This window comes from Pristiophorus japonicus, chromosome 30, assembly GCF_044704955.1.
Source record: "Pristiophorus japonicus isolate sPriJap1 chromosome 30, sPriJap1.hap1, whole genome shotgun sequence".
In the NCBI taxonomy this organism is placed as follows: domain Eukaryota; kingdom Metazoa; phylum Chordata; class Chondrichthyes; family Pristiophoridae; genus Pristiophorus; species Pristiophorus japonicus.
Genome location: NC_092006.1, coordinates 10,526,822 through 10,543,818, shown reverse-complemented (window position 1 = coordinate 10,543,818; position 16,997 = coordinate 10,526,822). Strand labels below are relative to the sequence as shown.

Here is a 16,997-nt window from a genome sequence, read left to right as displayed (position 1 = left end):
CATATGTCAGTCCTGCCATCCCTGGTGAACCTTCGCTGCACTCCCTCAATAGCAAGAACGTCCTTCCTCAGATTAGGAGACCAAAACTGAACACAATATTCCAGGTGAGGTCTCACCAAGGCCCTGTACAACTGCAGTAAGACCTCCCTGCTCCTATACTCAAATCCTCTCGCTATGAAGGCCAACATACCATTTGCCTTCTTCACCGCCTGCTGTACCTGCATGCCAACTTTCAATGACTGATGTACCATGACACCCAGGTCTCGTTGCACTTCCCCTTTTCCTAATCTGCCGCCATTCAGATAATATTCTGCCTTCGTGTTTTTGTCACCAAAGTGGATAACCTCACATTTATCCACATTATACTGCATTTGCCCACTCACCTAACCTGTCCAAGTCACCCTGCAGCCTCCTCGCGTCCTCCTCACAGCTCACATCGCCACTCAGCTTAGTGTCATCTGCAAACTTGGAGATATTACACTCAATTCCCTCATCCAAATCATTAATGTATGTTGTAAATAGCTGGTGTCCCAGCACTGAACCCTGCGGTACCTCACTAGTCACTGCCTGCCATTCTGAAAAGGACCCGTTTATCCCGACTCTCTGCTTCCTGTCTGCCAACCAGTTCTCTATCCACGTCAGTACATTACCCCCAATACCATGTGCTTTGATTTTGCACACCAATCTCTTGTGTGGGACCTTGTCAAAAGCCTTTTGAAAGTCCAAATACACCACATCCACTAGTTCTCCCTTGTCCACTCTACTAGTTACATCCTCAAAAAATTCTAGAAGATTTGTCAAGCATGATTTCCCTTTCATAAATCCATGCTGACTTGGACCGATCCTGTCACTGCTTTCCAAATGCGCTGCTATTTCATCTTTAATAATTGATTCCAACATTTTCCCTACTACTGATGATATCAGGCTAACCAGTCTATAATTACCCATTTTCTCTCTCCCTCCTTTCTTAAAAAGTGGTGTTACATTAGCTATCCTCCAGTCCATAGGAACTGATCCAGAATCTACTATATCTAGGGCTACTTCCTGGGATGCATACTATCAGGCCCCGGGGATTTATCGGCCTTCAATCCCATGTATTTCCCGCTTAATAAGGATTTCCTTCAGTTCCTCCTTCTCACTAGACCCTCGGTCCCCTAATATTTCCGGAAGGTTATTTGTGTCTTCCTCCATGAAGACAGAACCAATGTATTTGTTTAACATGAACTCCGACACGGACCAGTTGGGCTGAATATGGCCTGTTACTGTGCTGTCAATTCAATGTAATTACATAACGGGCAGTTTTACTCAGGTTTCCATCGCTCCACCATCGGTGGCCGTGCCTTCAGCTGCCTGGGCCCCAAGCTCTGGAACTCCCTCCCTCTCCGCCTCTCTCTCTCCTCCTTTAATACGCTCTTTAAAACCCGACCTCTTTGACCCAGCTTTTGGTCACCTGTCCTAATATCTCATGTGGCAAATTTTGTCCAGTTCACGCTCCTGTGAAGTGCCTACCCTCACGTCTCCCACCGCAGTGCCCTCTGGTGGCACACCTTATGTGACGATACAGTTAGTATACATGGTCTACATACATGACAGTTGTCATGTTTGACAGATAGCAAAATCTCAGGTAAAATCCCGGCCATTCTGCAATGTCTCCAACAACATCTCAACCTTGGCATCAATTCGATGCCGTGTGACCCCTCTATTCACATGACTTAATCATCATCATCATAGGCAGTCCCTCGAATCGAGGATGACTTGCTTCCACGTAAAAAAGTTCACAGGTGTTTCAATGAAGGACCTAATATTCCGGATCCCGAACTCCATCCTGAAGGGTGGAAGATGCCTGTGGGTGGATATTTTTAACGTGGGGTGACCGTTGCACACCAGCCACTACACGGGGCTTGACAGAGCGAGGTCTTGGTCCAGGGGCAAGGGTTAACCAGGACGCCTGGAGACCAGCTCTGCTGCACGGACCCAGTGCGCCCACATATCGCACAGTGTGGGCTGGGCCCGTGCTGCCCCTGGGCCCTCGCCTCTCCCGGGCCTCCGATCACGTCCCTCTACAATCTCTCGCCGCTCCTTCGCCCCGACCTCGCCGCTCCTGCTGTGCCTGCCCACGCTCCAATCACCGACCTGGACCTTGGTGACAGCCAATCCAGTCGCTCTCTTCACAGCCACCGCCCTCTTGCAAGGGAGGTACTGAGAGAGCACCGCACTGTCGGTGGGACGGTACTGAGAGAGCACCGCACTGTCGGTGGGACGGTACTGAGAGAGCACCGCGCTGTCGGAGGGGCAGTACTGAGGGAGCACCGCACTGTCGGTGGGACGGTACTGAGAGAGCACCGCACTGTCGGAGGGGCAGTACTGAGAGAGCATCGCGCTGTCGGTGGGACGGTACTGAGAGAGCATCGCGCTGTCGGTGGGACGGTACTGAGAGAGCACCGCGCTGTCGGAGGGGCAGTACTGAGAGAGCATCGCCCTGTCGGTGGGACGGTACTGAGAGAGCACCGCACTGTCGGTGGGATGGTACTGAGAGAGCACCGCACTGTCGGTGGGACGGTACTGAGAGAGCATCGCGCTGTCGGTGGGACGGTACTGAGAGAGCGCCGCACTGTCGGAGGGGCAGTACTGAGGGAGTGCCGCACTGTCAGAGGGGCGGCACTGAGAGAGCACCGCGCTGTAGTAGGGGCAGTACTGAGGGAGCGCCGCACTGTCGGAGGGGCAGTACTGAGGGAGTGCCGCACTGTCAGAGGGGCGGCACTGAGAGAGCACCGCGCTGTAGTAGGGGCAGTACTGAGGGAGCGCTGCACTGTCGGAGGGGCAGTACTAAGGGAGCCGCACTGTCGGAGGGGCAGTACTGAGGGAGCGCCGCACTGTCGGAGGGGCAGTACTGAGGGAGCGCCGTACTGTCGGAGGGACAGTACTGAGGGAGCCGCACTGTAGGAGGGGCAGTACTGAGGGAGCCGCACTGTCGGAGGGGCAGTACTGAGGGAGCGCCGCACTGTCGGAGGGGCAGTACTGAGGGAGCCGCACTGTCGGAGGGGCAGTACTGAGGGAACGCCGCACTGTCGGAGGGGCGGCGCTGAGGGAGCGCCGCACTGTCGGAGGGGCGTGCTGAGGCCTGCTCCGATGACTTAATATCGCTGGCTTAGAAAGCGACCCTTTTAGTGTGAGTGGTAAGGGAGGAATGCTCACGAACTCCAGTCTATTGGTTGGTGTCCAGCTGAACCCCCAAGCAGAGTGGGGACATCGCAGGTCTTCACCACACCCCAACTTGCTTCCCAAACACTGTCTCTGAAACTCACGTCGGCTGAGGGAATAGTGCTCCAATCTTGCTCTGAAATGTCAAACAGATTCCATTGTGTGCTTTGCATCCATAAACTCCAGCTCATTCAAAACTCTGCCACCCCGTGTCCTAACTCGCACCGAGTCCCACTCACCCATCACCCCCTGTGCTCACTGACCCGTGTCCTAACTCGCACCGAATCCCACTCACCCATCACCCCCTGTGCTCGCTGACCCGTGTCCTAACTCGCACCGAGTCCCGCTCACTCATCAGCCCCTGTGCTCGCTGACCTGCATTGACACCCGGTTAAGCAATGCCCCAATTTTGGAATTCTCATCTTTGTTTTCAAATCCCTCAATGGCCCTACAAACCTCCCTATCTCTGTAACCTCCTCCAGCCCTGACACCCCTCCCTATCTCTGTCACCTACTCCAGCCTCTACATCCCTCCCTATCTCTGTAACCTCCTCCCTATCTCTGTAACCACCTCCAACCCCTACACCCCTCCCTATCTCTGTAACCTACTCCAGCCCCTACACCCCTCCCTATCTCTGTAACCTCCTCCAGCCCCTACACCCCTCCCTATCTCTGTAACCTCCTGCAGCCCCTACACCCCTCCCTATCTCTGTAACCTCCTCCAGCCCCTACACCCCTCCCTATCTCTGTAACCTCCTCCAGTCCCCTACACCCCTCCCTAGCTCTAACCTCCTCCAGTCCCCTACACCCCTCCCTATCTCTGTAACCTCCTCCAGCCCCTACACCCCTCCCTATCTCTGTAACCTCCTCCAGTCCCCTACACCCCTCCCTATCTCTGTAACCTCCTCCAGCCCCACATCCCCCCCCCCATCCCGAGATCTCTGCACTCCTCTAATTCTGCCCTCTTGAGCATCCCCCGATTTCCATCGCCTCACCATCGGTGGCCATGCCTTCAGCTGCCTGGGCCCCAAGCTCTGGAACTCCCTCCCTAAACCTCTCTGCCTCTCTCCCCTCCTTTAAGACACTCTTTAATACCTACCTCTTTGACCCTACCAGCTTTTGGTTACCTGTCCTAGTATTACCTTAGGTGGCTCGGTGTCAAATTTTGTTTGAAATCACTCCTGTGAAGCACCTTGGGATGGTTTAACAATGTTAAAGGCGCTATATAAATGCAGGTTGTTGTTATTGTTGTTGCCTAATTGCACAGATAAACCAAAGACGATCCCATCAGGAGAGGCTGTTATTTGGACCTCTAGGTTCGTGTGTTCTGCAAGACATTGATTTCTGAGTAATGCTAAATGGTTAAAGGAATTCATTTGGGATTACCAATATTCTGCAGAAAGTAACCTTTTTTAGTTGCCCCAATGGCTAGGATTACTTCATTGGCAGCACCTCCCAAACCCGCGACCTCTACTGCCTAGAAGGACGAGGGCAGCAGGCGCATGGGGACACCATCACCTCCACGTTCCCCTCCGGGTCACGCACCATCCCGACTTGGAAATATATCGGCCGTTCCTTCATTGTCGCTGGGTCACAATCCTGGAACTCCCTCCCTAACAGCACTGTGGGAGCACCTTCACCACACGGACTGCAGCGGTTCAAGGCGGTGGCTCAGCCCACCTTCTCAAGGGGCAATAAATCCCGGCCTTGTCAGCGACGCACGCATCCCGAGAATGAATTTTTAAGATACGTATATTCACCATCTTGCGTGTGTGCTGATAAGATGGCAACTGGTTATTGTGATGTGGTCCCACCAGCAACATTTGGGTTCCTCAGACGTCTGTCACGCCTGGTCCCCGATGGACAGCGTTGATCAGGGGTCAGTGTCCAGCCCACTCCCATCTCACCAAGGTCCACACCCATGCCCTTTCCAGCTGGAGTAGTGGTGCCAGGGGTCGCTCCGTGGGCCGGGGCCATGGGGGGAGCGGCAGTCCGGGAGCAGTGTGGAAGCCACTTCAGGGTGCAGTGCGAGCTGGTGCAGGAGGGCGACGGCAGCGAAGAGTGACGTCATCAAGAGTCCAGCTCGGTGATTGGAGCGTGGGCAAGTACAGCAGGAGCGGCGAGAGACTGCGGAGGGATGTGAGCGGGGCCCAGGGGAGGCGTGAGTTCGGGGGCCCAGGGGCAGCACGGGCCCAGCCCACACTGTGCGATGTGTGTGCACACTAGCTCCGTGCAGCAGAGCTGGTCTCCAATCATCCTGGGTAACCCTTGCCACTGGACCAAGACCTCGCTCTGTCAAGCCCGTGTGGTGGCTGGTGTGCAACGGCCACCCCACATTAAAAAAATCCACCCACAGGCATCCTCCACCCTTCAAGATGTAGTTCGGGATCTGGAATATTAGGTCCTTCATTGAAACACCTGTGCACTCATCCTTTTTTGGCGTGGAAGCTAGTCATCCTCGCTTCGAGGGACTGCCTATGACGATGATGGTGGTGATCAGGAATCATACAGCGGAGGCCAATCAGTCCATCGTGCCTTTGCCGGCTATTTGAAAGAGTGATCCAATCAGGGTGGCAAATGGCATGTTGGCCTTTATTACAAGGGAGTTGGAGTATAAGAGTAAGGAAGTCTTGCGACAATTGTACAGGGCCTTGGTGAGACCACACCTGGAATAGTGTGTGCAGTATTGGTCCTCATTATCTAAGGAAGGATATACTTGCCTTGGGGGCGGTGCAACTAGGGTTCACTAGAATGATTCCTGAGATGAGAGGGCTGAACTATGAGGAGAGATTGAGTAGATTGGGCCTGTACTCTCTGGAGTTTAGAAGAATGAGGCGCGATTTCATTGGAACATACAACATTCTGAAGGGGATTGACAGGGTAGATGCAGGGAGGATGTTCCCCCCGGGCTGTGGAGTCTAGAACCAGGGGTCACACAGTCTCACGATAAGGGGTCGGCCATTTAGGACTGAGATGAGGAGGAATTTCTTCACTCGGAGGGTGGTGAATCTTTGGAATTCTCTGCCCCAGAGGGCTGTGGAGGCTCAGTCGTTGAGTATATTCAAGGCTGAGATCGATAGATTTTTGGACTCGAGGGAAATGAAGGGATATGGGAATCGGGCGGGAAAGTTGAGTTAAGTTCGATGATCAGCCATGATCTTATTGAATGGTGGAGGGGCTCGAGGGGCCATATGGCCTACTCCTGCTCCTATTTCTTATGATCTTAGTCCCACTCCCCCCTGCTCTTTCCCCACAGCCCGGCACATTTCTCCCCTTCCAGTATTTACCCAATCCCCCGTTTGAAAGTCACGATCGAATCTGCTCCCATCACCCTATCAGGCAGCGCGTTCCCGATCACAACAACTCGCTGCGTCAAAACACATTCTCCCCATCTGCCCTGCTGGTTCCATCGCCGATTATCATCAACCTGTGTCCCTCTGGTTACCGACCCTCCTGCCCCCGGGAATCGTTCCTCCCTATCTACTTGATCAAAAACCCTTAATATTTTTGAACCCCTCTATCGAATCTCCCCGTAACCGTCTCTGCTCTCAGGAGAACAATCCCAGCTTCTCCAGTCTCTCCAGTAAGATTTGTGTTTCCGCGAGTGTAGAAGATTTAAGGGCATGATCTGATCGAGGTGTTTACGATGATTGAAGGATTCGATCGGGTGGAGACACAGAGAGAAACTGTTTCCTCTGGAGGGGGGAGTCCAGAACAAGGGGGCCTCACCTTAAAATTCGAGCCAGGCCGTTCAGGAGCGATGTCAGGGAGCACTTCTTCACACAAAGGGCCGTGGGAATCCGGAACTTGCTCCCCAAAAAGCTGTGGATGCTGGAGGTCAAATGGAGCTTTAAATACCAAGATGGATAGATTTATGATGGGGAAGGGGTATTGAGGGTTATGGAACCAAGGTGGGTAGATGGGAGTTGAGACACAAATCACCCATGATCCAATTGAATGGTGGAACAGGCTAGAGGGGCTGAATGGTCTCCTCCTATTCCTGTCGCTGAGGTCCTAGACAGGCTAAATGAGTGGGCAGAAATTTGGCAGATGGAGTATAATGTTGGAAAGTGTGAGGTCATGCACTTTGGCAGAAAAAAGAGCAAGTTATTATTTAAATGGAGAAAGATTGCAAAGTGCCGCAGTACAGCGGGACCTGGGGGTACTTGTGCATGAAACACAAAAGGATAGTATGCAGGTACAGCAAATGATCAGGAAGGCCAATGGAATCTTGGCCTTTATTGCAAAGAGGATGGAGTATAAAAGCAGGGAAGTCTTGCTACAGTTATACAGGGTATTGGTGAGGCCACACCTGGAGTACTGCGTGCAGTTTTAGTTTTCATATTTACGAAAGGATATACTTGCTTTGGAGGCTGTTCAGAGAAGGTTCACTCGGTTGATTCTGGGGATGAGGGGGTTGACTTATGAGGAAAGGTTGAGGAGGTTGGGGCTCTACTCATTGGAATTCAGAAGAATGAGAGGCGATCTTATCGAAACGTATGAGGGGGCTCGACAAGGTGGATGCAGAGAGGATGTTTCCACTGATGGGGGAGACTAGAACTAGGGGGCATGGTCTTAGAATAAGGGGCCGCCCATTTAAAACTGAGGTGAGGAGAAATTTCTTCTCTGAGGGTTGTGGATCTGTGGAATTCGCTGCCTCAGAGAGCTGTGGAAGCTGGGACATTGAATAAATTTAAGACAGAGTTAGACAGTTTCTTAAACGATAAGGGGATAAGGGGGCGGGCAGGGAGGTGGAGCTGAGTCCATGATTGGATCAGCCATGATCGTATTGAATGGTGGAGCAGGCTCGAGGGGCCGTATGGCCGACTCCTGCTCCTATTTCTTATGTTCTTATGTCCCTCGTGCCTGGGTAGCCAAGAGTGTTTTTTTTTTAATGCCTTTGAAGAAAACGGAACATTTGGCTGTTTCTGTTTGCTCCCTCACAGCGAAAGCGAGCTGGATTTCGCGTACCAGGACAAGTCAGCAGCGGGCGACTCAACGTCAGACGAGCCGTACGACCCCAGCGAGTTCATCGAGAAGAGGAGGAACAGGGACATCGTCAGGGTGGAGGACCTGGAGCCGCTGGGGCAGGTGAGGGGCCCCTCCCACACCGCGACAGGCAGCAGCAGCGGCACTGAGGGGGCGCTGCTGGGGGGGATCGGCGAGGACAAGGGCACCCTCTCCCCCAGCGTCACCACTGCCTCCTCACAGGCGCAAACGGACGAGACCTACACCAACATGGACGACGGCTGGGAGCTGATGATGTCCGACCTCAGGCTGTTAGCAGGCGAAGAACAGGACAGAGAGTCACATTAATGTCATTACACTCGCAGATACGTTTCGGAGAAGGGGGGATAAAAAAAAAGAGAGGGGCACACGAGAATCTTTGTACCCTATTCCTAATTTTACAAAACTTGCAACAGGACGGGCGAAAGACTGTCTGTAAAATGTTAAAATGTCTTATTAGACAATGCATGCCCAAACTGAATAAATATTTTTTTTGAATTAACACACTATCTTTCCATGACGACTCATTTATATCAGCACTAATTTCAAATGAATTATTTCCTTCCCACCTTTTTTTTAAAAAAACGCTTCTCCCGCTCCCCCCCCCCCCACCTCCCGCCCCCACTTACCGAGGGTCCCGGCTCCTACGTGACATTCTTCCCGAGCCCACCTCAGCCAAATGTTCTTTGTGAGTCCCAGTGTGGTCGGCCGGTGGTACAACGGTGGGAGGGCGAGAGTATCACCCAGGAAGTACTGCCCCTCCGACAGTGCGGCGCTCCCTCAGTACCGCCCCTCCGACAGTGCGGCGCTCCCTCAGTACCGCCCCTCCGACAGTGCGGTGCTCCCTCAGTACCGCCCCTCCGACAGTGCGGGGCTCCCTCAGTACCGCCCCTCCGACAGTGCAGGGCTCCCTCAGTACCGCCCCTCCGACAGTGCGGCGCTCCCTCAGTACTGCCCCTCCGACAGTGTGGCGCTCCCTCAGTAACGCCCCCTCCGACAGTGCGGCGCTCCCTCAGTACTGCCCCTCCGACAGTGCGGCGCTCCCTCAGTACTGCCCCTCCGACAGTGCAGCGCTTCCTTAGTACAGCCTCTCCGACAGTGCGGTGCTCCCTCAGTACCACCCCTCCCTCAGTACTGCCTCTCCGACAGTGCGGCGCTCCCTCAGTACTGCCCCTCCGACAATGCGGCGCTCCCTCAGTACTGCCCCTCCGACAGTGCGGCGCTCCCTCAGTACCGCCCCTCCGACAGTGTGGCGCTCACAGTACCGCGCTCCCTCAGTACCGCCCCTCCGACAGTGCGGGGCTCCCTCAGTACTGCCCATCCGAAAATGAGGCGCTCCCTCAATACCGCCCCTCCAATGCTCCCTCAGTACTGCCTCCCCGACAGTGCGGCGCTCCCTCAGCATTACCCCTCCAACAATGCGGCGCTCCCTCAGTACCGCCCCTCCGACAGTGCGGCGCTCCCTCAGTACTGTTCCTCCGACAGCGCAGTGCAGCGCTCCCTCAGTACTGCCCCTCCGACAGTGCGGCGCTCCCTCAGTACTGTTCCTCCGACAGCGCAGTGCAGCGCTCCCTCAGTACCGCCCCTCCGACAGTGCGGCGCTCCCTCAGTACTGTTCCTCCGACAGCGCAGTGCAGCGCTCCCTCAGTACCGCCCCCTGACCGTGTGGCGCTCCCTCAGTACTGCCCCTCCGACCGTGCGGCGCTTCCTCAGTACTGCATTGGGAGTGTGGGCCTGGAATTTTGGCTCAAGTCTCTGGAGTGGGACTCGAAAGCAAGAGAGTGTGCTACCCTCTGAGCCACTGCTGACACGATGAAGAGTATTTGACTGTGTACGGAAGAACGGCGAGCACGTGAACAAGCAGCCACGAGACTCCCAGGTTCCAGTGGAGATGCATTGGGCAGAGGTGCTCCTTCGGCAGCCCCTCTCAAACCGGCGACCTCCACCGCCTGGAAGGACAAGGGCAGCAGGCGCATGGGAACACCACCCCCTCCACGTTCCCCTCCCAGTCACACACATCATCCCGACTGGGAAATATATCGGCCGTTCCTTCATCATCGCTGGGTCACAATCCTGGAACTCCCTCCCTAACAGCCCTGTGGGAGCACCTTCACCACACGGGACTGCAGCGGTTCAAGGCGGCGGCTCACCACACCACCTTCTCCAGGGGCAATTAACGGATTGCCAGCGATATCCACATCCCGTGAATTAATTTAAAAAAGAGACTGGTGGAAAGCAGACCGAAGAAGGTAATCGAAGAGCTGTTGCAAAGCGGCGATCGAAGCCGGGAATTCGGGGGGGCGGGGGAAGCTTTCTTGATTGGTGTATGGTTCTCTTACCCAGCCCTGAGGTGTTTGGGGTGGATATGGGGGACGGGGATGATATGCAGGGGCCAAGGAGCAGTGTGAAGTCTGTTTCTGCGCTCGGCCGCCCAGGGACTTTGTGGAGTCCATTAATATAGATGGGGGTTTGAGGGTGGGAGGGGTGGGGTGGTGGAGAGATGGGGAAATGGCAGGCGAGCGAGAAGTGCAAATCTACCGCACTTACCCACTCTGGCCTCTTGTGACTCCAGACCCACAGCAATGTGGTTCACTGGCCTCTGACATGGCCACTCGGTGGTACCAAACTACTACCACTGCGTTAAGACCTTCACTACCTCGACGGCGCCTGTTTGAACGCAGTTAGGGACAGGCCAATAAATGCTGGCCCTTGCTCGTGACAACCACATCCCGTGAATGAGTAAAACATAAATGAGGGAGAAAGGAACATAGGATATGGTGATAGGGCCAGGTGAAGTAGGAATGGCAGAAGGCTCATGTGAAGCACGGGCGCATAAACATGGTCCAGTTGGGCCAAATGGCCAGTTTCTGTGCTGACAATTCTCGGTAAAATCTTAGCTGTGAGGCAGAAAACATACAGTTTTGGTTTGCATTTTTACGAAAGGATATACTTGCTTTAAAGGCTGTTCAGAGAAGGTTCACTCGGTTGATTCTGGAGATGAGAGGGTTGACTTCTGAGGAAAGGTTGAGTACTCATTGGAATTCAGAAGAATGAGAGGTGATCTTATCGAAACGTATAAGATTATGAGGGGGCTTGACAAGGTGGATGCAGAGAGGATGTTTCCACTCATGGGGGAGACTAGAACTAGGGGGCATGGTCTTAGAATAAGGGGCCACCCATTTAAAATTGAGATGAGGAGAAATTTCTTCTCAGAGGGTTGTAAATCTGTGGAATTCGTTGCCTCAGAGAGCTGTGGAAGCCGGGACATTGAATATATTTAAGACAGAGATAGACAGTTTCTTAACCGATCAGGGGATGAGGGGTTATGGGGAGCGGGCGGGGAAGTGGAGCTGAGTCCATGATCGGATCAGCCATGATCGTATTAAATGGCGGAGCAGACTCGAGGGGCCGTATGGCCGACTCCTGTTCCTATTTATGTTCTTATCTAAAACACGCACACACACCAATGACCCGCTGCGGGGAAATAACCACAGACTCTCGTGAAAGTCGAACGCAAGATCAATAAATCAAAATTTATTCCACTCCCATCAGATATTGAACAGATCACCATATTAAGGCACATTCTTTTAAAACATTTACAGCCATCAGGAGAGGGGAAAAAAAAGGGATAAATTTTCTTGCATTGCAAACAAGTGCATTCTTTATTTAAAAACACAAGAACCTCATCTTTTTAAAAACTAAGGTAGAATTAAATATCTTTTCCAAGAGGAACAAAATAAACCGATAGGAATGTCTCGTTGTACCCCACCCGTGTAAAGTTTACAAAGCCGAGACCCTCACCATACCCCCGGGGTAAACAAGAAAACACATTTAAGGTGCGCGTTGGAGGATCACCTCTTCGAACCAGATACGTAGGCTAGAGAGAGAGACAGAGAGAGAACTATTAAAGTGCAACAAGGCTATGTGCTAATCATTACGCCGTGGGACAGCTAGTGCAAGAGCCACAATGTTGAGCTTCCAGACTCAAACTGGTGGCTGTGATAAGCCGCCCCACGCTCAACTTGTTTCGAGGCATGACCGCTCCCTCTTCCCGAATCCGTGACTCAACATATTTTTTTTTTTTTTTTTTTAACACAGGACTGGAGAGCCAATTACATCCCCAGCATCGAAGCACTGACCACACTCGACCAGCTCCGTTGGGCGGGCCACATTGTCCGCATGTCCGACACGAGACTCCCAAAGCAAGCGCTCCACTCGGGAACTCCTGCACGGCAAGCGAGCCCCCAGGTGGGCAGAGGAAACGTTTCAAGGACGCCCTCGATAAAGTGCAACATCCCCACCAACACCTGGGAGTCCCTGGCCCAAGACTGCCCTAAGTGGAGGAAGAGCATCCGGGAGGGCGCTGAGCACCTCGAGTCTCGTCACCGACAGCATGCAGAAACCAAGCGCAGGCAGCGGAAGGAACGTGCGGCAAACCAGTCCCGCCCACCCTTTCCTCCAACCACTGTCTGCCTCACCTGCGACAGAGACTGTAATTCCCGTATTGGACTGTTCAGTCACCTGAGAGCTCACTTTTAGAGTGGAAGCAAGTCTTCCTCGATTCCGAGGGACTGCCTATGATGATGACGTATGGCGGGGGACTCGTCTGGAGATTAAGAATGCCAACATGATATGTGTAATCCATATTTTTCCATTGCAAGGTCCTCCATGGATTCACCGATAGCAAACCGCGGTATAGTACTCATGATTCCATGGTGGGGTGGGGGAAAGAGATAACGGGGCGGGCTCCATTGTGCCTCCTTCCCGCCCCGATTTTCCTGTCCGTGCTGTTCCCGGGCGACCCAATAGCCCCGGGGCGCAGGACCAGGAAATTCTGCCCCTTGTCCAGTGATTCGGTGCCCCACCGCCACTAGTTCGCACGCAAACGTCCACAAAATCCAGACTTTGGAACCCGCATCGAAACTCCACCCTCTTGAAAAGCGCGCAGTATTTCGAGGACAGAATTTGGGAGCCTGGACTTCAGAAGGAAAGGCTTGCACTTTATATAGCAACGCGGCAACCAATTTGCACACAGCAAGCTCCCACAAACAGCAATGTGATAATGACCCAGATCATCTGTTTTAGTGACATTGGTTAAGGGATAAATATTGGGCCCAGGATCATACCTTATTCTTATATACATATATACGCTCTCGGCTGTGCGATTGCCCATCAGAGTGGACAGTTTCCAACAACCTGTGTTGCACCAGGCCCCCCAAAGTGCAACAAGGGACAGGAATTATTCGCAAGTCCGTCAGTTTAAGCAACAAACAAAAAAGCTCTTCCTTACATCCTTAAAGTATTCAAAGTGCTGTCAAAGTTACAATTGCTGCAAATGATTGGTGTTGTGTCTTTTCAAGCTACCAGTTTAATAAGAGGCAGGGCTGTGTGCAGAACATGCTCTGAGATGAAACTCTGTGAATGGCAAGATTCATCCACTATGCGATCACAAAGGGGGGGGGAAACGCGACAAAAAACGAACGGCCGCCTGGCCAGGAATTTTAAACAGAACGCGCCACCTTCTGTGCAGCGTGAAAGTGCAAAAGCAAACAAGCCCAACGCCGTACGGCCCACAGAAATGCATGTTTTAAAACAGCGACCAGATATCCGACTTCAGTTGCGTTTGGCCTAAGCTCTGCAACTCCCCATCCGAAACTTCCCCTCGCTCTCTCCCCTCCTTCAAACCTCTGACCAACCTGTCTCTATGCCAACCGTGGTCTTATTTACGCCCCTGTGAAGCGCCGTGGGAGGTTTTACGACAGTAAAGATGCTGTGGGGAGGCATGCACTTGGGCTCGGGGGTCAGGGATTTCGGAGGCTTCTGCTTTATCCTCTTGGTGACTGCTTGCAGGGGAGTTCTGAAGTCAGAATGGCTCGAATTGCGCTTTGCAAAGTCATTCAGAACTTCGGCCGGGCGGTTCCAATCACACAACTCCAGAGAAACTTCTGGGTGTGGCTTATCCTCCAAGGGGACCAATCAGCAATCAGGCCATGTGATAATGCAGAGCCAATCAGCCAGAAACAGTGCAAATAACTGGGTCCCTGTATAATGCAAGTTTTTATTGTGAATTTTTACGACCCATTTACTTTACGTTTGTTGAAATTACTCATTTAGCCGCCCAGAGACCCTTCACTGACCAGTTCAGAACCGGATGAGTGGCCAGAGGAGTTTACAAAGAGAACCAACCGATGTCAGTAACTACATATTTTAGTGATGGTAGGGTAAATCAGAATACACTTACTCCTGGAGTGGGTGCGAGCTGCCCACTGGAACAACTGGAGATAATTCTCCAGGGTTTGTAAAAATCAAATCAACAATTGTGTGCAATTTCAAGGGGCCAGAATTGGAGATGCGCAGAGATCTCGGAGGGGTGTAGGGGCTGGAGGAGGTTACAGAGATAGGGAGGGGTGTCGGGGCTGGAGGAGGTTACAGAGATAGGGAGGGGTGTCGGGGCTGGAGGAGGTTACAGAGATAGGGAGGAGTGTCGGGGCTGGAGGAGGTTACGGAGATAGGGAGGGGTGTAGGGGCTGGAGGAGGTTACGGAGATAGGGAGGGGTGTAGGGGCTGGAGGAGGTTACGGAGATAGGGAGGGGTGTAGGGGCTGGAGGAGGTTACGGAGATAGGGAGGGGTGTAGGGGCTGGAGGAGGTTACGGAGATAGGGAGGGGTGTAGGGGCTGGAGGAGGTTACGGAGATAGGGAGGGGTGTAGGGGCTGGAGGAGGTTACAGAAATAGGGAGGGGTGTAGAGGCTGGAAGAGGTTACGGAGATAGGGAGGGGTGTAGGGGCTGGAGGAGGTTACGGAGATAGGGAGGGGTGCAGGGGCTGGAGGAGGTTACGGAGATAGAGAGAGGGGCGAGGGCCACGTAAGGGATTTGAAAACATCTTAGGGCATCATCAGGGCCTTGTACTCTTTAAAAAAAAAAATTGAAAAGGCCAAAGGGAAGTGTGCAGATTTCCTCGGGGACATTAATTCAGAGTTGCCATACAACCCGTTTATGGACACTAAAAGCCTGTCTGGAGCTTACTCTTTTTTAAAAAGACGCAATTTATGGACAAGATGAAATAATAATAAGCACTAGTTTTTGTTCTGGTTACTTCTGGGATACGCAGATACTGGCGCGTTGAGGTCGTCGGGGAAACTTTCAGCATCAAACCCAAGAAGCCTTAACCCATCTACTTGTCCTTCCCTGTCCCATCCCAGCAAGACGATGGCGGTGTGAAGTGGCGTCCCATTCCCGGGAGCCACCCATCCTCCCGATTACAGCAACACTGCTCCCATCAGTGTCTTAAACCCACCGGGTGGTTGGAACGTGGAATGAAAACAGAACATGCCTGAAGTGCTGTGGAGAGAGAGAGAGAGAGAAACAGCCTCATCGTTTCAGGTCGATGCTCTTCTCTGACGAAAGCTTAAGCACCTGAAACGCCAACTCTGTGTGTCTCTCTCTCTCGCCACAGATGCTGCCCGACTTGGAGTACTTCGGATTTCCAGCGTCCACGGCGTTTCGCTTGTGTGCGAGAATGTGAAACTGGTGAGCGCAGGGAGCGGTCGAGGCGAATTTAAGGGGAAGCTGGATAGGTACATGAGGAGGAGGAAAGGAATCGAACGAAATGCTGATGGGGTGAGAAGACCACCAGTGGGAGGACACTTCTGTGCAGCATTCAGAAGAATGAGAGGTGATCGTATCGAAAGAGATAAGATTATGAGGGGGGCTCGACAAGGTGGATGCAGAGAGGATGTTTCCACTGATGGGGGAGACTAGAACTAGGGGGCATAATCTTAGAATAAGGGGCCGCCCATTTAAAACTGAGATGAGGAGGAATTTCTTCTCTGAAGGTTGTAAATCTGTGGAATTCGCTGCCTCAGAGAGCTGTGGAAGTTGGGACATTGAATAAATTTAAGGCAGCGATAGACAGTTTCTTAACCGATAAGGGGTTATGGGGAGCGGGCGGGGAAGTGGAGCTGAGTCCATGATCAGATCAGCCATGATCTTATTAAATGGCGGAGCAGGCTCGAAGGGCCGTATGGCCTACTCCTATTTAGTATGTACACTGGCATGGAGCAGTTGGGCCGAATGGCCTGTTTCGGTGCTGTAACTACTATGATACCCTTCTGCCCCACATTTTAGTATTCCTCGCTGCATTGTGAAAGTGCCTGTGGTAATTGTTCCCTGTAAGCTGCAATTTGCTCTGCACGACCCGTTTATTCTGATGCACGGTCCCCTGTAGTTTGTGTCTCTACTGACCCCAGAGTCGGGTTAGGGTCTGTTCTAAAATACATGTTTCGTAGCGAGTACTTGCGCACTGCAAGCTCCCACAAACAGCAATGAGATCACGAGCAGATCATCTTGTTTTAGTGATGTTGGTCGAGGGATAAATACTGGTCAGAACTCCCCCCGCCCCACCCCTCCCTCCCCCTTGCTCGTCTTCGAAATAGTGGCCGTGGGATTGGTTATTGTGATGTCACTGCGATATGTGGGCGCACTGGGCCCGTGCAGCAGAGCTGGTCTCCAGTCGTCCTGGTTAACCCTTGCCCCTGGACCAAGACCTCGCTCTGTCAAGCCCGTGTGGTGGCTGGTGTGCAACGGTCACCCCACGTTAAAAAAATCCACCCACAGGCATCTTCCACCCTTCAGGATGTAGTTCGGGATCTGGAATATTAGGTCCTTCATTGAAACACCTGTGAACTCATCCCTTTTTGGCGTGGAAGCAAGTCTCCCTCATTTCGAGGGACTGCCTATGATGATATTGGGAGGACGCCTGGGTTTAACGCCTCATCCGACAGTGCGGCG

At 52.8% G+C, this 16,997-nt stretch overlaps 2 protein-coding genes across 3 annotated transcripts in view; one reads left to right on the top strand and one right to left on the bottom strand.

Annotated features, from left to right (window-relative positions):
* dcst2 (DC-STAMP domain containing 2) overlaps positions 1-8,671 on the top strand; it is a 70,592-nt gene extending 61,921 nt beyond the window's left edge. For both annotated transcript variants that reach the window (XM_070868672.1, XM_070868673.1), the window contains exon 16: positions 8,147-8,671. In XM_070868672.1, the coding sequence (XP_070724773.1) occupies positions 8,147-8,516 (370 nt within the window). In that variant the 3' untranslated portion in view covers positions 8,517-8,671. The remainder of the gene's footprint in view (positions 1-8,146) is intronic.
* Positions 8,672-11,751: 3,080 nt separating this feature from the next.
* The window catches only part of LOC139240209 (zinc finger and BTB domain-containing protein 7B-like), a 156,557-nt gene continuing 151,311 nt past the window's right edge, over positions 11,752-16,997 (bottom strand). Inside the window, exon 3 of the transcript XR_011588695.1 lies at positions 11,752-12,084. The gene's annotated coding sequence lies outside the window, so the exon portion shown is untranslated. The remainder of the gene's footprint in view (positions 12,085-16,997) is intronic.